The 24,211-nt window shown below is 40.8% G+C and overlaps 1 protein-coding gene across 4 annotated transcripts in view; it reads right to left on the bottom strand.

The window, feature by feature from the left end:
- CNOT10 (CCR4-NOT transcription complex subunit 10) overlaps nt 1-24,211 on the bottom strand; it is a 133,601-nt gene that overhangs the window by 102,950 nt on the left and 6,440 nt on the right. For all 4 annotated transcript variants that reach the window (XM_070727305.1, XM_070727302.1, XM_070727303.1 and 1 more), the window contains exons 4-5: nt 14,367-14,517; nt 13,884-14,026 (exon numbers count right to left, since the gene is read on the bottom strand). In XM_070727305.1, coding sequence (XP_070583406.1) covers nt 13,884-14,026; nt 14,367-14,496 — 273 coding nt within the window. In that variant the 5' untranslated portion in view covers nt 14,497-14,517. The remainder of the gene's footprint in view (nt 1-13,883; nt 14,027-14,366; nt 14,518-24,211) is intronic.

Here is a 24,211-nt window from a genome sequence, read left to right as displayed (position 1 = left end):
GTGAGAAAAAGAGTGAGAAAGACAGAAAGAGGGGGAGAAAGAAAGAGAGAGAGAGAGAAAGAGAGAGAGAGAAAGAGAAAATGAGGAAGGAGGGAGGGAAAGAAGGAGAAATGGAGGGGGAAGGAAGGAAGAATGAAATGAATGGAGGGACGGAGGAATGAAGAACTTTGGGGGGGGGGGATAAATTTTTTAATTTTTTTCTCTCAACATACATTCAAATAATACAGTGTACCATGTAATTTTCCATGAATAAAATGTGGTATTTTATTAGTAACTAATATCAATCATCAAAAAAGTTGCAAAAGTTTTTTTTTCTAATGTTGTCATCCAGGTACATACTTTTCTTTTAATTAAATTCCCTCCTTAACGTTCCTTCAAAAAGTACAACACCAATTATATTTCTAACTTATTAACCCTTATGCCAAAGTGCTTCCTTCTTTCTTTATACATTTTTCTATAAACCAAGAAAACCTTGTATAGCCAATGAAAGAAAATTAAAAACAAACATATACATATACAAATTTCAGACTTCTTCTCCCCCTCTAAATAGTACATTTACCTAATCCAAAATTTAAAAATTATTTCAGCCCATCTAACATTTAGCCAATTAATACTTATCTACATTTCTTACTTAATTATTAATCTTAAATTTCAATTTGAGAAAAGAAAAAAAGGGGGAAAATTCTAAATATTTTCTATTTTCAATCAAGTAAAAATCATTAATATCATTAATCTCCCCAACAATTCTAAATTCAATTCTATTTTTGTATTAATCCAAATCAGTATCACCTACTACATATCTTATTATAATGCTTCTAAATTTATTAAAACAGATCAGCAATTCCTAAATTCATATATTTAAATCAACCATTCTTAAACTTAATCTGAGCAAAACTTTGAACCAAACCCTTTCCTTTTTTATTTTTTGTATTTCCTTTTAATCCCCTTTTCCATTTTATTCTTTCTATTCTTCCTTCTGGGAAGGAAGGACTTTGTTAGAAAAATAAAGGGGTTATTGGATCAAACTTTGACACTTGACAACTTAGTTATGATGGTGGCAATGTCCCAGGGTTATATGAACAACGTTTGGGATCTTCTGACAAGCAACTGCAGGGATTCACTTAATGACTCTGGCAAGAAAGGTGGTAAAGTGAGGCAGAACTCACTTAATAATCATCTTACTCAGGAGATAGAAACTTTGGCCTTCATTGGGGTCAGAACAAAAGTAGAGGATTATCTGTCTGACCAATGCACTCTTTTAGAAGCAGATCAGCAGATCAGGAGTCCATTTTGAAGCTCCACAGAAAACATCTAGGGGGGAAGGCAGGTTGTCCTTGACTTACAATGGTTCATTTACTGACAGTTCAAAGTCGCAACAGCCCTGAAAAAAGTGACTAATGCACCCTTTTCACACTTAGGACCTTTGCAGCAGCCCGATGATCGTAGGATCAAAACTTTGCTGCCATTTCATATTTATGACCATTGCTGTGTGTCCTGAGGTCACATGACCCCCTTTTGTTTCTAACTGATCCACGCCCAGGCATGAAAATGTGCCGCTCAGACATTATACTTTTCCGCCCACACCGGAAAAAAAATAGAGGGAACATTGACAGGGAGTCTCTTCTCAGTCTCTCACACTATCATCACCTCAAGTTTCTATTACTGCAATGTACTCTACATGGGTCTACCCTTGAAGGACGTTGGGAGACTTCAGCTTATCCAGAATGCAGCCACGCAAGTAGTCATGGGTGTACCTAGATACAGCCATGTAACACCATCACTCTGTGAGCTTCATTGGCTTCCGATTGGTTTCTGAACCCAATTCAAGTTGTTAGTTATTACCTATATAGTCCTACATGGCTTAGGACCAGATTATTTACAGGAACATCTTCTGCCTCACAAGTCCCAGCGAACAATCGAAGTCCACAGGGTTGGCCTTCTACAGTTCCCTGCAGCCAAACAATGTTGGCTGGCAGGGCCACAGCGAAGGGCCTTCTCTGTGGCAGCTTCTGTCCTTTGGAACCAACCTCCCCCCCAGAGATTCAATGGCTCCCACCCTCATGTCCTTCCGAAAAGCCTTAAAAACACGGCTTTGCTGGCAGGCCTGGGGCCATTGAGTATTATAATCTGATCCGCCCTATAGCTATGAATGACTGATATGTAATGTTTATATTGGGGTTTTAACTGTATTTTTATTATTTGTATTTTTATTGCTGTAAACCACCCTGAGTCTATTTGGAGAAACAAACAAACGAATAAATGAATATAATTCTTGTACTATTTCTTCTGTGTCTATTTGGGAAGAATCCATTCTGATCTGAATGAATTAATTGATTCAGTATTTTTTTAACCTTTCAGCAATAATTGTTACAAATATCTTATGATCAATGTTTAATAATGATATTGATATGTAATTCTTTATTAATTGTTTATCTGTTTCTTCTTTTGATATCAGTGTTATATATGCTTCCTTCCAAGATTCTGGTATTCTTGCCTTTTCCATTGTCTCATTATATACATCTAACACTTCTAGTGGCTCCTGAATTTTTTTGTAAATCTCTGTAGATACTTCATCTGGTCCAGGAGTTTTATTGTTCTTTTGTTTGTTGATGGCATTTCTGAATTCTATTATTGTTATTTTATCATTTTGCATTATCTTATTCTCCTGTGACACATTCCTTTCCTCCAGGTACTCCTTAATCTCTTCTTTCTTGGTCATTCTCCACTTACACAATTCAATTAAAAAGCTCTGAGCAATGGCTTTTTTCTCTTCAGATCTACTTTTCCTCTTGCAGCTGGTCAATTCTCTCTGCCCTTTCATTTCTAAGTTTGTATGCTAACCATCCTCCAGATTAATTTCTAAATTCAAGGTAATTTTTTTCAGATGTTTTAATTTTAACTTGGGTTGTCAAGTTAATTTTTTTAATTATAGTCAATTCCTCCTTAGCTTTACTATCTTTTGGGTCTCTCTGCAAGTTGCCCTCTAATTCCTTCAATTTAATGAATGATTGTTTGTTCTTCTTATCTTTGTTACAGTTTGTTGACAAGTTATAGTTAATCCTCTGATATAGGCTTGAGTTGTACCGTACAGATTGCTCCTTAGTATTGACCTTAAAAAGTAATTTAATTCTTTCTCCATTTGTATGTTGTTCTTTGCTTTTACTATTTTTTGGTTTTCTTTTTCTTACTTTGCCCTTTTCCATTTTATTGTCAACTGATTATGATCCTACAGGCATTTGGTACTATTTCTAATTCTACTTATTCATTCATTAATTCCACATTCATCCAAGCCATATCAATCCTGGATCAAGCTTTGTGTGGATGAGAGAAAAATGTATATCACCTACTATCCAGGTTTAACGGATAATGCCAACCATCTAAATTTTCCATCTAATGTTGACTTCCGGGAGTGACGTGGGGTGAAGCAGCTGCCAGGAGGGATCCTCCCTCCCGAGGCTGTTTTTTCTTTTGATCCCAGAGATCCTTCGGGACCCAGATCGTCTGAAGGGCAACGTGGATGAAGAGGGAATAACCAGGCACCAGATAGTAGAAAGCATTCGCCATCTGGTGCGAAGGGAACCCTTGCTATTGGGGGCAAAAGCACCTGCCTCTGTTGCTCACAGCATGGCGGGCCTGAAGCCATAATGAGCCATACAAGAGGGGAGCAAGTGAGATAATATAGATCATTCCAAAAGAGTAAGTTGCCATACAGAGACTGAATTTTCTTAACAGAAAGACTTAAAAGAAAGATAATAACAAAAGAGTGTTTTTAGGAAGAAAAGATAAGATCCAAAAAAGAGATAAAGGAGAAGGAACTCACAAACTACAGAAGCGGCGAAGGTGAGATTGAGAATATAGGCATTGGAAACCTACCTGAACACCTCTTCTCATACGCAGAGCGGGGACAGCAGTCACGGGGGTATGCTCGCTGTCCTAACCAATCAGGACAGAGCCTTCAGTCTTAAAAAAGCATGCTGAATCTGCCCCTTTCACAGAATTCGCAAATCTGTAGACTTGACTCAATGGTGGCGGCTCATGAGATACTCAACTCTCAGTTTAAAGTTAAGAAGAAAGAAAGCAAAGAAGTTATAGAAAGGGAGGTGGCTTTGCATATGAGAAGAGGCATTTCGGTAGGTGTCCAACTCCTATTCGCCATACTGAGGAGCGGGGCCAACAGTCACATGGGACATACCCAACAGATATTTCCCCTAGGGTGGGGAAAAGGTCAGAGGTCATGAGAGATAACTTTGGAGGACTCTCCGGCCAAAGGCTGCATCTGCAGAGGCATAGGAGTCTATTTTATAGTGGTGAATGAATGAATTTGGTGTGGACCAAGAGGCTGCTTTGTAGACCTCTTCCAATGGGGCTTGGGTTGCCCAAGTTGCTGATGTTGCTGAACCTCTGGTTGACTGAGTGGTGATGCCTCTGGGAATAGGCATCCTTATCCATCGGTGGAGGGAATAGGCCTCTGGGAATAGGCATCCTTATCCATCAGTCGAGGATAGTTGACCAGATCTTGGAGCCTAAAGACCTGGGGTAATAGGCCATGAATAAGGCTTCCAATTTGCGAAAGGCCTTGCTACAGTGAATGTGCAGCACTGTGGTGACGTCCAGAATGTGCCATCTGACACTCTGATGGTGATATGGGTTTGTACAGAAGGAAGGCAATGTGATGTCCTGTATCCTGTGGAACATGGAAATGACCTTCGGTAGAAAGGTGGAATCTAACCTGAGGACCACCTTGTCTGGATGGAATTGGCATAGTTCTTGGAGGATGGAGAGAGTTGACAGTTCAGAGATTTGTCTTGCGGAGGTGATGGCTATGAGAAGTGCCACCTTGCATGACAGATGATGGAAAGATGCTGATCTAAGCAGTTCATAGGGAGTGTATGTGAGAGAAGATAGGACTCGAGGTAAGTCCCAGGTAGGATATTTGGTAGCAAACCAAAACGGCATTCTGAGAAATAAAACAATTCCAAGCCTGTGCTTCTCACCGGGTAGGTTTTATTAACGGCCATGTCTGGATTCAACTGGAATCATTCCAACTCTGAGTCCCTTAGATTACATCCGGGGCAAAATCCCATCTCACATCCCCACACCCACAAGTGTAGTCATGAGGGCCAATCCTATGCAGGATTCCTGATTCCTTCCTGTGTTTGTTACTATGGCATCTGGGGAAAGGAATGTGTGGCGGCATCTCTCTCTCTGTGTCAGACCCACCTTGGACTTCACATAATGACTTTGGGCCTGACAATTATGTATGGATTGTACGGGCTTAAGATTGGATATTCCATCTATCTATCTATCTATCTATCTATCTATCTATCTATCTATCTATCTATCTATCTATCTATCTATGCCGCCCTTCTTGAAGCGACTCAGGGCAGCGTACAACATTAATACAATAGTATTACAAGAAATCTAATATCTCTAAAAATAAAAAAATTCTAAACACATTTTAAAATCTCATGCACATTCGCATACATTTATACAATCTAATCATATCACATATTGGCTGGAGACAGTCTCATCACTCACGGCCCCCATGCCTGCTGGCAAAGGTAGGTTTTTAAGGCTTTGCAAAAAACCAGGAGGGAGGGGGCGGTATGTATCTCTGGAGGGAGTTTGTTCCAGAATGGCGGGGCTGCCACTGAGAAGGCTCTTCACCTATGTCCCTCCAGTCGACATTGTCTGGCTGACGGGACCTTAAGAAGGTCAACTCTGTGGGATCTAACTGGCCACTGGGACACATGAGGCAACAGACGGTCCCAAAGATAATCTGGTCCTAAGCCATGTAGGGCTTTATAGGTCATGACCAGCACTTTAAATTGGGCCTGGAGACCAATTGGCAACCAGTGCAGCTCGTGGAGTGATGTTGAAATGTAGGTAGATCTTGGTAATCCCACCATAGCTCGCATGGCTGCATTCTGCACAATTTGTAGTCTCCAAGCAGTCTTCAAAGTCAGTCCCATGTAGAGAACATTGCAGTAATCGAACCTCAAGGTGATAAGGGCATGAGTGACAGTGAGAACTTACTCCCTGTCCAAATAGGGCCGCAACTGGTGCACAAGGTGTACCTGTGCGAACACCCCCCTCGCCACAGCTGAGAGATAGTCTTGTGAGCTCAGCTGTGGATTGAGGAGAACGCCCAAGTTGTGGACCCTCTCTGAGGGGGACAAAAACTCCCCCCCAGCAGGGTAATGGACGGACAGTTGCTTTTGTCCCTGGGAGGAAACCCCCACAACCACTCTGTCTTTTCAGGGTTGAGTCTCAGCCTATTAACGCCCATCCAGACCCTGACAGCCTCCAGACACCAGCACATTACCTCCACTGCTTCACTGAGTGAACATGGAGTGGAAATGTATAGCTGCATATCGTCAGCATACTGATGGTAACTCACCCCATGCCCTCGGATGATCTCACCCAGTGGTTTCATGTAGATATTAAACTACAGGGGCAAGAGGACCGACCCCTGAGGAACCCCACAAGGGAGGTACCTATGAGTCAATCTCTGGCCACCCGCTAACACCGACTGTGACCAACCAGAGGTAGGAGGAGAATCACTGCAAAAAGGTACCTCCCACTCCCAACCCCTCCAGCCGGCACAGAAGGATACCATGGTCAATGGTATTGAAAACCACTGAGAGGTCAAGAAGAGATCAGATCAGATAATCAGATAAGCCCAGATAATCGGCTTCATCTAAGGACCATTGGAGCTGGAGTGACACCATCTTCTTTCAATAGTTGTTTAAAACAGCTGGGTCCAGGGAAGGCTTCTTGAGGAGGGGGCACACAAGTGCCTCCTTGCAGGGAGCCGGAAAGGACCCCTCCCTCAACAAAGCGTTGACAATCCCCTGAACCTAGCCCCATGTCACCTCCCTGGTGGCCGAAACCAACCAGGAGGGACACGGATCCAATAAGGAGGTGGCAGAACTCACAGCTGCAATGGCCTTGTCTACTTCAGCAGGTGTCATTAGGTCAAAATCTTCCCACACAACAGGACCAAGATGTGCCTCCGTCACCTTGACTGGCTCGTTGCCAGCCGATACTGCATTCCATTCGGAGTCAAGGTCTGTCCGGATCTGAGTGATTTTATCAGCAAAAAAATCATTAAAATCCTCAGCACTACCCCCTGGTTAAGGAGGGAGAGAGTCACCCTAAACAGCACGGCTGGGCGAGATTCCGCTGATGCAATCAAGGCGGCATGATATGCGCATCTTGCCACCTTGAGCACCACTTTACAAATCTCAATCTGAGCTCTTAAAAGTGTTCAGTTGGATTCAGATTTACTTTTCCTCCAACGCTTCTCTAGACGTCTCTTCTGGTACTTCATCACCCGGAATTCTTCGGTAAACCAAGGAGCTCTCTGGGGTCTCCTGCCACAGAGAGGTTGCAAAGGTGCAATTCGGTCTAGAGCTCCTCTTGCGGCCATATTCCAGGCCAACACCAGGACTCTGCCGAACTGTGTATAAGCAAATACGGTAAAATCCCAAGCGCCCTCTGAAAGCCTTCTGGGTCCATCAGATGTCTGGGGTGGAACCACCTAATCGGTCCTGCTTCCCTGCGGGAAAGGATTGGAGCCTGAAGCTCAAGCCATAGCAGAAAATGATCTGACCATGCAAGGGTAAAATGTCTAGCCCCCTTAATTTCAAACCATTGCTCAACTGGTCCAAGAGGAATACCATATTGGGTGTGTGCCCCCCTTCATGAGTCGGACCCTGAATTACTTGAGTCAGATCCATGGAGGCCATGAACTCCCGTGCCAGCTCAGAGGATCCACCAAGTGACAGTGTGTTAAAGTCCCCAAGAACAATAGGTCTTGGGAATTCCACCGCCAGCCCGACTACCTCCTCGAGCAGCATGGCCAGGGCTGTTGACATGCAGCTGGGAGGCAGGGACATGAGCAACAAGCCCATCTGTACTCCTAGATCCAGCTTCACAAAGAGAGACTCACAACCCGGTATCTCAGGAGCAATGAGCCTGCGTCTCTTTGGCTATAATAACCACTCCCCCCCCCTTCCCTGGAGTCGCAGCTGGTGCCATACCTGAAACCCGGCTGGGCACACCTCAGAGGGAGGAACTCCTCTCTCCAGGCCCAGCCAGGTCTCAGTAACACACACCAGATCGGCCTCCTCCTCCAGAAGTAAATCCCAGATGAGGAGAGCTTTGTTAACAACTGATCTGGCATTAAGCAGCAACAGCTTGAGTCCAGGGTCCAGATTTTGCCTATCACTAGTACCCTGGGTTGGGCTCATGGGGCCAGAACAAGGGATCTCTTTCAAGCAGTGAGGTCTTGTTCCCTGCGTGCGGCCTACCCCATGGCTCCAGCCATATCTGCCTCTTCCCAGCAGTCATTTCAGCCCAGTCGCTCATCTAATCATTCATCCCATTCATACATCCCATCCAATCCATTCCACCCAATCTCATTTTTAAAAAACCCATAAATTAATTAAGATTAATTAAAATAGTTAATTTAAATTAATTAAAAAGTAATTTAAGAATATTAAAAACATCCATTAGAAGTATCAAATGATCAAGGTATTAAAAAAAAAAGCCTTGTATTTAACAGCTCTTGTATTTCAGGAAAGTTCCCTTTTGGGCCCTGCAAGGACCGAGGATAAGGCCGCAAGCTGTCTGCGAATACTGTTCAACAATAGGCATAGATGAAAGGCGACTATTCTATGGATGGGAATGTGGATTCGCGAGATGTTTTCCTGAAGACACCACTGGTGGAATTTCATCCATGCATGATCGTATATTTGGTTTGTGGATGCTCTTTTGGATGTTTGGATGACTTCTATGGCATCTGGATTGTAACCACAAAGTTCTAAGTCACACCAGATAACCACCAGGCGGTTAGGTGGAACCATTCCAGGTCTGGATGATAGGAGGCGCTCTGCTGAAGCATATCCCCCAAAATGGGGAGTCGCCATGGAGCCTCAATGGATAGGGATTGTACTTCCACGAACCAGGTGCGGCGTGGCCAATGTGGACCCAGTACGATCACTTGAGCCTCTTCAAAAATGATCTTGTGGATCAAGTCTGGGATGATCTGGATCGGAGGGAAGGCATATAGCAGATCCCGAGGCCAGGGAGACCTCAGGGCATTGACTGCCTCCGCTCCTGGAGATGGGAACCTGGAGAAAAAGTGGGGAAGCTGTGCGTTGTCAGCGAACACGAACAGGCCTAGTGACAGGAGACCGAATTTGAGGCAGATCTATTGAAAGAGAGATGGGAGAAGCATCCACTCCCCTGGATCCAATGCTCTGTGGAAAAGCCAATCTGCCTGGAGATTAAGGACTCTTCATATATGATCCGGGGAGAAGAAAAACTGCAGCATCAGAAAGCTTAGTACTGGAGATATTACATACATTGAAGGGAATAAGGAGGTCGCTGACCATTTCAATAGCTACTTCTATTCAGTTTTCTCAGAAGGCAGCTTACAATATAATACTATGGGTGGATATAGCATTGCTTCCAGCTGTACCGATTCAGCTCCAGTGATCTTAGAAGCCAATGTCTTAGAAGAACTTGAACGATTAAAGATAAATAGGCAATGGGTCCAGATGGCATCCACGCCAGAGTTCTTAAAGAACTCAGATTTATCATTGCTACCCCCCTTACTGATTTGTTTAACCAATCCCTGTTAACAGGAGATGTTCCTGATGAATGGGGAATGGCCAATGTTGTGCCTATCCACAAGAAGGGCAGTAGAGAAGAAGCTAGTAACTACAGGCCAGTTAGCTTGACATCAGTTATCGTTAAAATGATGGAGACTCTACTCAAAAAGAGGATAAATCAGTACCTAAAAACCAAAAACTTATTGCACCGAAACCAGCATGGCTCTACTGAGGGCAAATCATGTCAGACTAATCTCATTGATTTCTTTGACTATGTCACAAAGGCATTGGATGAAGGTGGTGACGTGGATATTGCCTATCTGGACTTCAGCAAAGCCTTTGATACGATTCCACATAAAGTGCTGATAGATATGTTAGTAAAGATTGGACTTAATCCCTGGATAGTTCAGTGGATTTGCAGTTGACTGAAGCGTAGATATCAGAGGGTTGTTGTTAATGGCGAGTATTCTGAGCAGAACCTGGTTACAAGCGGTGTGCCACAAGGGTCTGTGTTCTGGGTCCTATTATTTTTTAATATCTTTGTGAGTGACATAGGGGAAGGTTTGGTAGGGAAGGTTTGCCTATTTGCCGATGACTCTAAAGTGTGTAATAGGGTTGATATTCCTGGAGGTGTCTGTAATATGGCAAATGATTTAGCCTTACTATATAAGTGGTCAAAGCAATGAAAAACGCAGTTTAATGTTTCCAAATGTAAAATAATGCACTTGGACAAAAGGAATCCTCAATCTGAATATTATATTGGCAGTTCTGTGATAGCAAAAACTTCAGAAGAGAAGGATTTAGGGGTAGTGATTTCTGACAGTCTCAAAATGGGTGAACAATGCAGTCAGGCGGTAGGGAAAGCAAGTAGATTGCTTGGTTGCATAGCTAGAGATATAACAAGCAGGAAGAGGGAGATTGTGATCCCACTATATAAAGTGCTGGTGAGACCACATTTGGAATACTGTGTTCAGTTCTGGAAACCTCACCTACAAAATGATATTGACAAAATTGAACGGGTCCAAAGGCGGGCTACAAGAATGGTGGAAGGTCTTAAGCATAAAACGTATCAGGAAAGACTTAATGAACTCAATCTGTATAGTCTGCAGGACAGAAGGGGGACGTGATCGAAATATTTAAATATGTTAAAGGGTTAAATAAGGTCCAGGAGGGAAGTGTTTTTAATAGGAAAGTGAACACAAGAACAAGGGGACACAATCTTAAGTTAGTTGGGGGAAAGATCAAAAGCAACATGAGAAAATATTATTTTACTGAAAGTGTAGTAGATCCTTGGTATAAGGGCAGACTAGATGGATCATTAGGTCTTTTTCTGCCGTCAGACTTCTATGTTTCTATGTTTTCTATATCCTCCTAGTTGTCCTGCAGAATTCTCTGCTCCACTTTTCTCTTTTAGGTCATTCGCTTCCTTTGTTTCTCTAATAATTCCTGTACAGTCTCTCATTATTCTTTAAATTCATTAATAATTCCTCTAATATCATTAAAGATTTCTCTGATCTCCTGAATCTCCTATTTCTCCATATTTGCAGAAAGAACTTTTATATTTCCAGCTATTTAGAAAAAAGAAAATTCTCTTAAACAGCCTAGTATGCTGTGTCCACCAATTTCATGAAATGTAATGCAGGTTCAAAGATTTTATTTTTCAAGAGTTCGTTCAAAATTCAAGTCCAACTCAGAGTTTACCACAATCAAAGCTTCTTCTTTTATCACCTTTTCAAAGAATGTCTGCCCTCTAGTTAGGTTCTTTTTTTCCCTTTTCCCAAGGTCAAATACCGTAACAGAGGTTAATTGAGTAAGCAAGTAATTCTCCCACCAATAAACCTTCTTCCAACAGATGGCAGCACCATTAATCCAAAAAAGAAAAAAAGCCTTAAATCCAATTCACTGTCACTTTCTAATCCAGCCAATAGACATTGAACATTACTAATTAGCTGCCTTCCTCAGCTTCTTTGTATCTCTTTCCTCTTATTCAAAAAGCAGCTCTATTTATAAAAAAAAAAAATTGGGCAAATTATTCATCACAACTCACAATTTTCTTCCACTCTACCTCCTGCACAGCTCTTTAAAATTCCTTTCTTCTTTCCAGATGACTTCCAACATAGTAATAAACAACTCTCTTCTTGATACGTAGTCGAGCCACGGCTATGACGACTGAAGATGCTTCGCACTGCCGCCAGTCGAGGCTTCAGGCAGACTATCCGTGGGGTATGCCGACCCCAAAACGGACCATCTGCCAAGTCCCCTTCTTCACCTCCCCTTCAGGAAGACTTTAGGTCGATTCAGAAGAATCGGCACCCCCGAACGACGGGGATTCAGATATCCCCCCGCCAGAGAGTAGGAAATTCTGTCTCGTCAAGCCAGCGACTACTCCCCTCTCCTTTCTTTTAGATGTTGAAAAATCCACTTGCATGTATCTTTCCTTCCCTTTTCTCCACTCGTCCCAGCTGTTTTCCATTTATTGCTTCCATCTTCTCTGTCACTCTGTCACTCCTCTGGATCAGCCCAATTGGCCTATTTATTTAGCAAGCAGATCAAGGGGTTTCCTCTCACTATCCAGTGTACACGACCCTTGGAGCGAAACCCCCAACTCAAAAATCCTTTATTTTACGAATAAATCAAACTCTTTATTGATATAATAACTGGTATATGCCCCCCCTCTGTTCTGACCATTAATGTTATGTGTGGGTGTGATTGAGTAAATTGACTGTTTTTTAAATTAATGGGTTTTTAGTTTATAGTTTTAAATATTAGATTTGTATACGTATTGTTTGCATTGTATGTTGTGAGCTGCCCCGGGTCCCTGGAGAGGGGCGGCATACAAGTCTAATAAATAATAATAATAATAACAACAACAACAATAATCACACATAAAAAAGGTGTTAAACGGCCAGGAAAATGGAGTTATTTCTCTTTGGAGCTAAAAATAAACAATGTCCAGGAAATGCACCAAACTCAGCCTAATCAGCATTCCTCAGATAACAAAGTTCATTTATCATTTTAGCATATGAATTTTGCTCACTGGAGTCCTGGCAACAAGCATCCAGCAGAGAATGTTTTATTGAGTCAGTAATCATGGTTTTAAAGCCTTGTTCAATCAAACCCCCAGTCTCATATCTCTTTCATTGAACAATGTTGAAACACCACACCCAATTTCCCAAAATCCTTTGCCTTTATACTGCCTGGAAACGACATCACACCCCAAAGAGGCTAAGTCTGTACACTAATACCTTTTACTCTGCAACTCCTCTCGCCTTCTCAGCAATCTTATATAGTGAGGGTCTATCCACTGACTTTCCACTCTATCTTCCTCATCCTCCGACTGGGACCACTCCCTCATTGTTATATCAGTCCCCTCTAGTGGTTCCTCGGGCTCACTCAGGTCACTTTCTCCCTCACTCTTGTTCTTGGCATCAACTGGCAACCTCCCTGGCCAGGGTATCCAGAGGGGCCTGGCTCATCTCCTCAGAATCTGTCATGACCTGAGGTGGATGAGGAGCACTCACAACACCCGGGGAGATTGCCTGTCTCCCCCGATGCATCAAGGTTTTCCCTATTATTGCTCCCTCTGAGTTCAGCTTCATCCAAAAGCTTCCAAAAATCACTGAAAACTTGATTACAGCTAACAGCAATTCGTTTGCTTCTCCACACCAGCATGACATCAAACCAGACGTCCACTGAGTTATTTAAGAGACCATCCTTCCACAACTATATCTATCCATCCCATTTGGTGTGCCACGGTGGCACAGTAGTTAGAATGCAGTACTGCAGGTTATTTCTGCCTGCAGTTTTGCAGTTCAAATCTCACCAGGCTCAGGGTTGACTCATCCTTCCATCCTCCCAAGGTGGGTAAAATGAGGATCCAAAATTTTTGAGGGCAATATGCTGATTTTGTAAAACCACTTAGAGAGATCTGTAAAGCATTGCAAAGTGGTAAATAAATCTAAATGTTATTGATATTGGTCTAGCAGGAACAGGTCTCATCTATTAGAGAGTGGGCTCTGGCAGGGCTCAAGAAGAGAGCCTTTTCTGTCATGATGCTGCTTGCCCTTTGGAATGTCCTTCTCCCACATGTCAGATTGGCCCTGAGTATATATAAACATCCACACACATTATGATGTTTTTTCACTGTTTATGTTTTCATGCCTTTAATATAAGCCATCAAGTTGAAATAGATGTCCATATAAATTGCACTTATAGATGTCCATATAAATTGCACTTATAAACAAACTAAATAAAAATGAATACCTCAGCTTTCCCATTTTTGTTATTGTTGCCTTGTGAAACCATTTTTTCCAGGACGGCAAGAAGATGCAAGGCTTTCTCAGCTTGACAAGTCAGCAGATATAAATCCACTAGCAGAAAACATACTGCCTGTGCAAATTTTTCCTCTAAAAAACACACAAAAGATGTTACAAATATTACAACATATGGAGTATACTTCTGGCAAATTACCCTTGCAAAGATTTAGGCTTCCCATACAAGTTTTATATAGACAACTATCTATATGCTCAAATGACATTTTTATAAGAATCAGAGAATAAGATGTTTAGGACAATTCTATATGATTGAACTTTTCTTGTCTATACATATATTTATATTACAGTAATTATTCTAAATAAATTGCATGTTAATTGTAATAACAATCTCTAAAATATTAGTAAAGGGCAAAGAAAAATAGTGATATAAACTAAATGAATAAACAGACCTCTTCAGTTGTTATAATCTTACCAAAAGGTTCAATAAATTGATAAAGTTTTTCCCCAATTATTATTGCTTCAGTGTACTGTCGCAGATGATATAAAATAACAGCTTGATTATAATAGAGCATGCTGTTTTCAACATCATCTAAACCATCCATCTCCTCAACAGCTGAATGAACCTGTGAGGGGGGAAGAAAAGGAAAGAGGTCCAGATATATCTCTATTGACACATTTTATTTTATTTTATTTATTTTATTATTTAGATTTGTATGCCGCCCCTCTCCGAAGACTCGGGGCGGCTCACAACAAGATAGAACAAATCATAAATAATCCAAATAACATTAAAATATTTAAAGATTTAAAAGAACCCCATATACTAACAGACACACACACAAGCATACCATGTATAAATTGAACATGCCCGGGGGAGGTGTTTCAATTCCCCCATGCCTGACGGCAAAGGTGGGTTTTAAGGAGTTTACGGAAGGCAGGAAGAGTAGGGGCAGTTCTAATCTCTTTCCAACAATGATTATCAAGTGACAATTCTGTTGCATACAACAGCCTCTACTACAAATGGATTCAAATACTGTAAATATAACCACATAGTTAAAACATTGCAAAACTATTAATTCTGCTGAAAAGACCTGTTTAAAAGTAAGGACAAGACACAGTTAACTATGAGTTTTGCCTTTGCTTAACTAACTGATATATTATAAACATTTAGCATATGGTATAAAATAAAATACTGATATTGTTTTTTAGGGAAAGTAATAATTTACCAACAAAATAAACTAAGACTGAATGATTTCTAACGCAATGGGATACAATTCAAGTATATTTTAAGATAAAGATCAGGAGGCCTGAGAGACTCAATTTTGCTTAAGATTCATCATGCAGAATCAAATCCACAAACATTCTCCATACAGCCTTTGAATAGCATGTCAGAAAAAACAGTATTATTGCCTGAGAAGTACAAGTCATTACTGATAATGATTTGTAGTTATTCTCCTTAATAATGTCATTTAAAGAAACTTTAAGACTTTAATAAGACTAGAGTCCAACATATCCATGACTATTTTCTAATGTTCCATAGATTTCAGTCTTAGACATCATTTATTTATTTTTGTGACTTCCAGATAGTCTTGACTCCATCCGGCGGTGACCTCATGCTGCAGAGACTGGAAACGAGTGTAACTCTACTCATTACAGCTGACTCCTTGGTGCTGTGGAGCCATTAGGGCGGATGAGACGAGTTTCGTGGGGAGAATTGTGGTTCCCATGGGACCTGCGGAACTCTTGAAAATTGCCTAAAGAAATAGGGTTTGTATGACCGTTCTGGAGGCGTGAGGTCCCAAAGTGTCAGACGGAGAAGAGAAAAGTGGTAAACAGCTTAAGTCGTCGGAGAGAGAAGGAAAACAAGAAACAGATATGAAAAAGCTCTCGGAGACTGCAGAATGCTTAATGAGTGTGCAGTGGCAAAGTCAAACTCTAACAACGAACTGAAAGTGAGCAGGCAGTGAGAGCAGAAGAGCAAATCACTGAGATTGGAAAGATAACGCGTGACAGGGTTGACTAAAATAACAACTAGAATAGTAAAAGACTGGCAGTGTGTCGAGTGCTGTCAAAAAAGGAGAGAGTCAAAAAAGTGCTGTCAAAAAAGGGTGCCTTGGGAAGAACTCCACAGAGATGATCTACAGAAGTTATTTGAGTGCTTGGAAAGATAATAATGTGGAAGAGGGAGGGGTAAAGAAAAAACAGAACGAAAGGAACGAAGGAGAAGTTGGTGCCAGGGGATAATAGGTTGACAATAGAACAGAAATCTCTGTTTTGGTTTTGTTTTGAGTGGTGATAAGAAAGAAAATGATTGGAGATTGAACTCATAGTGAAGGGAGGCAGCATCTTAGAAGAGAGGAAAAGAACACTACTTCCAGGACAAAGGAAAATGAAAGTAGGAAGAACCCTGTAACAGCAGTTTGATATTGGAGTGACAAGAAAAATCCTTGTGGCTGGTAATTACTAAGAAGGAGAACGAACATTGACTTTAAAGAAAGAAGAATACTTGAATAGAAAGTGAACTTGATTTCATGTCTATAAAATAGTATTGAAGGAAACTGTAGTAACTTATACTTTATAGAATAATAATATTTATAATTTAACTTATAGAGATACTGTTATTGCCATTATTTATAATAATTATATTGATTGTACTTAATAAATTATATATAATTTTATAATCATATAATGATTATTAGTATTTATATTACATATAAATTCATCATCTTATCATAGGATTATTATATCATACTGCACCTATAATTCTTTTGGAATTATTTATAGTTCATAACTACATTCATAATTTACTTACAATAACTTATATTAACTATATAATGGATGCACAGTCCTTAATCAATGGTATATTAACCAATTAATTAGTTCGGAAACTTCAGATCGTGCAGAATGCAGCTGCGAGAGCAATTATGGGTTTCCCAAGGTATGCTCATGTTACACCAACACTCTGCAGTCTGCATTGGTTGCCAATCAATTTCCGGTCACAATTCAAAGGGTTGGTTATGACCTATAAAGCCCTTCATGGCATCGGACTACAATATCTCCGGGACTGTCTTCTGCCGAACAAATCCCAGCAACTGATTAGGTCATACAGAGTTGGCCTTCTCCGGGTCCCATCGGCGAAGCAATGTCGTTTGGCAGGTCACAGGGGAAGAGCCTTCTCTGTGGCAGCCCCAACTCTCTGGAACCAGGTCCCCCCGGAGATTAGAACTGCCCCCACCCTCCTTGCCTTTCGTAAACTCCTTAAAACACACCTCTGCCGTCATGCATGGAGGAATTGTGACATCTCCCCCGGGCCTATACAATTTATGTATGGTATGTTTGTATGTATGCCTGCTTTAATAATGGGGTTTTAATGTTTTTAAATTATTAGATTTGTCATGAATTGTTTTATTGTTGTTGTGAGCCGCCCCGAGTCTACGGAGAAGGGCGGCATACAAATCTAATAAATAAATAAATAAATAAATAAATAATAATAATAATAATAATAATGGGAATATTTTTGTGAGACATATAATCATTGTTATACATATTGATATTTTTCATCCATAGTATCTCAATTAAGAATATTATTTGCATTAGACATAGGATCGATATTATTAAATTACATGTAGGAAATAGTAATAAGGTATAAATAGAGGAACAAGAAATATAGATATTTTTTAAAGCGGGGGGGGGGAGATCTAAATAGATAAAATAGAAGAGAAACCTAGATGATAAAAAGTAAATACAGTATACGGTTCTGTTGAACTTTTTTAAAAAAAATATTAATTAAAATGACAAGCATGACATCTACAGTTACAAAAATTGGGGAAAAATGGGCTATTGTAACACCATCAGGACCAAGATTGGTAGAAAGCTTATTAGAAGGAGAAAAAGTAAGTACTATAGCAAACTTCCAATCTATCCAAATAATGTTGTCATCAATTCAAGAGACCATGATGAAGATGCAGGAGGCAATGGCAAACAATACTGAGGACATTTAAAAAGAGATTAAAATAAAGCAAGTGAATAAGCTTGTGGAAGTAATAATTTGCCACCTGCTGGGAAGAAGGCGTGGTCATCCACCAAGGCACCACAGCATTTTTCTGCACTGTCTGGGGGAGCTGATTCTGTTGAATCAGCCCAAAACCTCCATGAAGGGGAGGGGAAGAAGGGTCTGGGGCCGGTGTTGGGGATTTTGCACACCCCACAGGCATCATCCAAGAGCCTCCACCAGAAGCAGAGTGGAAACAGCTTGCTGCCTATAGCCTCGGTGACTACGAACAGGAAAATTGAAGTGATTAATGGATGTCATTCGGAATGGAAAAGGAAAGTAAACTTTGTGCTGGAGGAAGAGAAACAGAAAATTGTTGACTGAGACCTGCATTTTGTCCAGAGAAGAGATTTTGTTAATGAACTGTGTTAAGATAAAGGGACTTTCTGACTAATTGGGGTAAGCAGTAAATTAAAAACAGAACTTTCTAACTTGCAAAAATTAAGAATAAGGAAGCGATTCTAAACACCCATTTGAATAAAAATTGGATGGTTTGAGGCTTGGAAATTGGATTTCAAGAAAAAAAAGAACTTTAAGAGTTTAAATAATTAAATGGAATCTTTTTGGTTTTAAATGATTTTTATGTGTTGTTTGAGAACGAATTGGTGGAGCCACCTGCTGGTCAAAGCATTATGAGAACTTTCATTTACTTAGAGAAATTGTTATCTCAGCACTGGCCTTTGAAAAGAGAATACTTATTGGATTATTGGTATTTTGTCTGCAAAGGAGGGCTTGTAAAACTTGTGTGAGCCTGAACTTTGTTTGAACTGTTTTGCAAAATATAACTAGGCTGCTGGGAAGAGCTTGGAACATGTGGAGATACAAGACCTGAGAAAATGGAAATAGAAATTCAAGAGATAAGAGAATTGTGTAAAGTTTTATCTGGGGACCTTAAAAAACTGAGAGGATTGATGAGTAGATTTTTTTCAAACTACTAAGGAACTTACAATTGAAGTTAATAGGAAATTACATGATGTGGTAGAATTAATGGAGACATTTGAAGATGAAAATATTATAATTATGGATTTGCAGATCGAGGAAACAACAAGGGACTATGGCAAACTAAGCAATGATAGAATGAAGTTCTACTAGTTAGTGGACATGATATCACATACTCTGATTAATTTTGAGTGATGATATAACAAAAAAAATAAGAATTGTCTGGATAAGGAAAGGGCTGATAACCACATATTTTACTATGAGCACATTGAGATAGGCACAAATATAAAAGGGGAAAGATGTGGTCAGAAGCACTGGAGTTTCCAGAATAAAAGAAGAATTAAAAATAAAATTGATCAGTTGGGATTTGTAAGGAAGCAAAGGAGACAGAATAAAAAAGGAAATGGGGATATAAAATGACTAGAAAGAAGTTTAAATTTGGATTTACACAAAGTATTAAATATGCTTAGAATTTAGGAAATGTTTGGTTTGTTGAATATATTAAAAAAGGTTCAAACAATTGTAATGAATATATTAAGGAAATATTAGGTTGGTTGATTATATTAAAATTAGTTTTATTGAAATGTACAAATAAAGCAAATTAAATAAGTAACATTGGAATATAAGAATAGAGATATTTTTAAAGAAATATATTAATAAATAAATTTGATAAGTAATTGGCATATAAGAACAGAGATGGTTTTAAAAGATTCAAAAAAATGGAATTAGTGAACAATAGATGATTTATGGTGCACTGGAAAAAATGTATGAAATTGGTTATATATTTTTTTCTTTTGGTGATTATTTTTAAGACTTTTTAGAACTATTTTGCAGACTTATAGGCTATTTCATAGATTCCTAGAAAAGATTTGTGAACTGTTGGATTGTTGGAACATAAAAAAATAATTTGAAAAAAAGTGATAGGGTAGATAATTTTTTTCTGATTTATAGGCAATTTTTTAGATTTATAGAAGGAGTGCTAAACTGTTGGCTTGCTGGACCATGCAGCCGGGCTGGCGGTTGATTGCATCAGCGGAATCTCACCCGGCCGTTCTGTTTAGGGTGACCCGCTCCCTTCTTAACAAAGGGGGCGTTGGGGAGCCCTTGCAGAGTAGCACCGAGGATTTTAACACATTTTTCGCTGATAAAGTCGCTTGGATCTGGGCAGACCTCGACTCTGATTGGATAACAGAGTCAACTGACAACAAATCAGTCAAGGTGACTGGGGCCCGTACTTGTCCATCTGTCTAGGAAGAGTTTGATCTGGTGACACCTGATGAAGTGGACAAGGCCATTGGAGCTGTGAGTTCCGCCACCTGCTTACTGGATCCGTGTCCCTCCTGGCTGGTTTCGGCCAGCAGGGAGGTGACACAGAGCTGGGTCCAGGAGATTGGCAACGCTTTTTTGGGGACGGGGTCCTTCCCGACTCCCTACAAGGAGGCACTTGTGCGCCACCTCCTCAAGAAGCCTTTCTGACCCAGCCATTCTCAACAACTATCATCCAGTCTTCCCCTCCATAAAGGGAAGGTTGTTGAGAAGGTGGTGGCGCTCCAGCTCCAGCAGTCCATGGCAGAAGCCAATGATTTAGGCCCTCAGCAGTCAGGATTCAGGCCCAGCAACAGCACGGAAACTGCTTTGGTCGCGTTGATAGATGATCTCTGGCGGGCCCAGGACAGGGATTTATCCTCTGTCCTGGTGCTTCTCAACCTCTCAGCGGCTTTCGATACCATCAACCATGGTATCCTTCTGCGCCGGCTGAAGGGTTGGGTGTGGGAGGCACTGTTCTTCTCCTACCTCTCCTCCTACCTCTCCAATCGGTCGCAGTCGGTGTTAGTGAAGGGTCAGAGGTCGACCTCTAGGCTTCTCCTTGTGGGGTGCCTCAGGGGTCAGTCCTCTCCCCCCTGCTATTTAATATCTACATGAATCTGCTGGGCGAGATCATCCAGGGGCATGAGGTGAGGTATCATCAGTACGCTGATGATATCCAGCTGTACATCTCCACCCCATGTCCAGTCATGAAAGCAGTGGAAGTGATGTGCTGGTGCATGGAGGCTGTTAGGGTCTGGATGGGTGTCAACAGACTCAAACTCAACCCTGATAAGATGGAGTGACTGTGGGTTTTTCCTCCCAAGGACAATTCCATCTGTTCGTCCATCACCCTGGGGGGGGGATTATTGACCCCCTCAGAGAGGGTCCGCAACTTAGGCGTCCTCCTCGATCCACAGCTAACATTAGAGAACCATCTTTCAGCTGTGGTGAGGGGGGCGTTTGCTCAGGTTTGCCTGATGCACCAATTGTGGCCCTATTTGAACCGGGAGTCATTGCTCACAGTCACTCATGCCCTCATCACCTCGAGATTCGACTACTGTAACACTCTTTACATGGGGCTACCTTTGAAGAAAGTTCAGAAACTCCAGATCGTACAAACTGCAGCTGCGAGAGCAATCATGGGCTTCCCCAGGTATACCCATGTCACACCAACACTCCGCAGTCTGCATTGGTTGCCGATCAGTTTCCGGTCACAATTCAAAGTGTTGGTTATAACTTATAAATCCCTTCATGGCATCGGACCAGGATATCTCCGGGACCACTTTTTGCCGCAAGAATCCCAGTGACCGGTTAGGTCCCACAGAGTTGGCCTTCTCCAGGTCCCGTCGACGAAGCAATGTCGTCTGGCGGGACCCCGGGGAAGAGCCTTGTCTGTGGTGGTCCCGACCCTCTGGAACCAGCTCCCCCCGGAGATTAGGATTGCCCCCACCCTCCTTGCCTTTTGCAAACTCCTTAAAACCCACCTCTGCCGTCAGGCATGGGGGAACCGATTCCCCTGGGCTGTCTTCGCTTTACGTATGGTTTGTATGAGATGAATGATTGGTTTTTTATATTAAGGTTTTTAAATTGTTTTTTTACTATTGGATTTGTACTGTTTTATTGTTGTGAACTTCTCCGAGTCTCCAGAGAGGGGCGGCATACAAATCTAATAAATAAATAAATGGGGAAAAACTGGAAATTGTGATGATTGGGCAGTCAAGTATGGTTAATATTGAGGACTATTCTGCAGATCTACAGATACATAACGGATTTAGAGAGATGATTTTGCAACATGAAAATAGAACTGAGGAAACATGGAGAAATGGTAGCAATTACCATATATACTCGAGTATAAGTCGAGTTTTTTAGCCCAAAAAATGGGCTGAAAAACCCGACCTCGACTTATACTCAGGTGACTGACAAAGTCACCACAAGAGGGCGCAAGCGGGAGCCTGGCTGGCATTGCTGGCTTGGGCGGGTTAGCCTAGCTTGCGCGCGAGTGGAAAAAAGCCGGTTGGCTGGGGGGGGGGGTGGATTCTTGCTTCTTAACCGGGCAGTTGCCCCCCTCTCCCAGAGCGATATCCCTAAGCGGTCTCCAGGAAGCGGCTTAGGGAAAGAAAGCCGTCTGCCTTTGCTTCAGCTCGAAAGAAGCGGCAACTGACCGGTTAAGAAGCAAGAATCCGCCCCCACCCCCTAGCCAACCGGCTTTTTTCCTGTTTAGCGCGGCGTTTGAGTGGTTGGCTCTTGCGCGCAAGCAAAGGAACCAGCCAACCACTCAAACACCGCGCTAAAGAGGAAAAAAGAGGGGGAGAAAGAGAGAGAAAGCAAGAGAGAGAGAGAAGAGAGAAAGGAAGAGAGAGAGAGAAATGAGAGCAAAAAGGGAAGAAAAAAAAGAGAAATGAGAAAATGATTGAGGCAGAGAATTAGAGGAAAGAGAGAGAAACAAAAGAGAGAGAGAGAGAAATGACTCTTGATTTAAAGCATATGGTAAAAAGCACCCAAACAACAGAGGGGAAAAAACCCAGCCCTCACCTGTTTTTGGAAATGGTTCAAGAGATCTATCTATCTATCTATCTATCTCTCTCTCTCTCTCTCTCTCTCTCTCTCTCTCTATCTATCCATCTATCCATCCATCCATCCATCTATCTACCCATCTATCTACCCATCTATCTACCCATCTATCCAGCCAGCCAGCCAGCCATCCAATCTATCTATCTATGCTGCCCAGTCCCAAAGGGAATGCCGCTCAGACACTATACTTTTCTGCCCACACCGGAAAAAAATCAGGGAACATTGGTAAGTACTTGCATTTTTTTTTTTTGCCTATACCTGCCTTGGGGGGACATATACCTGTTTACCCTCTTTTAAACTTACAGAGCTAGTTTACTGGTTTTCTTTGAAATAAATATTTTAAAACATTTAATCTACTGATGCCTCAATTGATATAATTTTATTGTTTTCCATTTTTATAAGTTACTAGTAGCCGCTGCAATTTCCACCCTCGACTTATACTGGAGTCAATAAATTTTCCCAGGTTTTTTGTGGCAAAAGTAGGGGCCTCGACTTATAATCGGAGCGACTTATAGTCGAGTATATACGGTACTTTGAAAATATAATTGTAAGAAATAAAAACAGAATAATTAAAGAAGAGATTAAATAAGGAGAGCAGGTGGAAGATATGGACAATGATAAACTATAAAAGAATAAGTTTACGTAAATGGATATTTAAAACAAGAATTTGAGCTTAATGATTATTTGAATTATATAATTATTGTATTTGGAACTACAATGGGAAAAAGAATCAAGGGGAAAGGAAAATTGGGAAGATCAAGGGTAAAAAATATTTTATGGTATGATTTTTATACTGGGACAGTGAGAAAATAGAATAGGGCATGATGATTGCACTGGGTTTTACAGTGAAAAAAAAACAAATAGAATAGGGTATGATTATTTACATTGGGATTTAAACAGACATAGGGTATGACTATTGCACTGGGATTTAAAGTGAGAAAACAAATAGAATAAGACACAATGAATACACTGGGTGTACAGTGAAAAAACATAGACTAGGGCATGATGATTACACTGGCTTTTACAGTGAGAAAATAAATAGAAAAGGGCACAATGATTACACTTGTTTCTACAGTGGAAACAAAGAACTAGAAATAGGGCATTAGTATTATATTGGGATTTACAGTAAAAAATTAATAAAATAGGGAATGACTATTACAATGGGATTTACAGTGAGAAAATAACTAGTTGGAATCTATAGTGGAAAAATGAAAAGTTTAGCGTAAAGAGCAGAGGGTGGTGATAAGTGAATTTTCATTTCAATGGAAATTTTTATTGGTGATGCTGATTGATATTTATATATTAATTTGATTTTTAAATTAATTATATTATAGTCAGATATGCTTGATTTTAGAAATACATTTTAAGATGATTGATTAGTAATAAGAGAAGGAAAGATACAATATTATGAAAAGGTATTGAAATAAGTTAATGTGTTTTTTTGCCCTTGG

Source organism: Erythrolamprus reginae, chromosome Z (genome assembly GCF_031021105.1).
Source record: "Erythrolamprus reginae isolate rEryReg1 chromosome Z, rEryReg1.hap1, whole genome shotgun sequence".
NCBI classification, from domain to species: Eukaryota; Metazoa; Chordata; class Lepidosauria; order Squamata; family Dipsadidae; genus Erythrolamprus; species Erythrolamprus reginae.
Note: the sequence above shows the minus strand (reverse complement) of the source record. Positions and strands in the feature narration are given on the sequence as shown.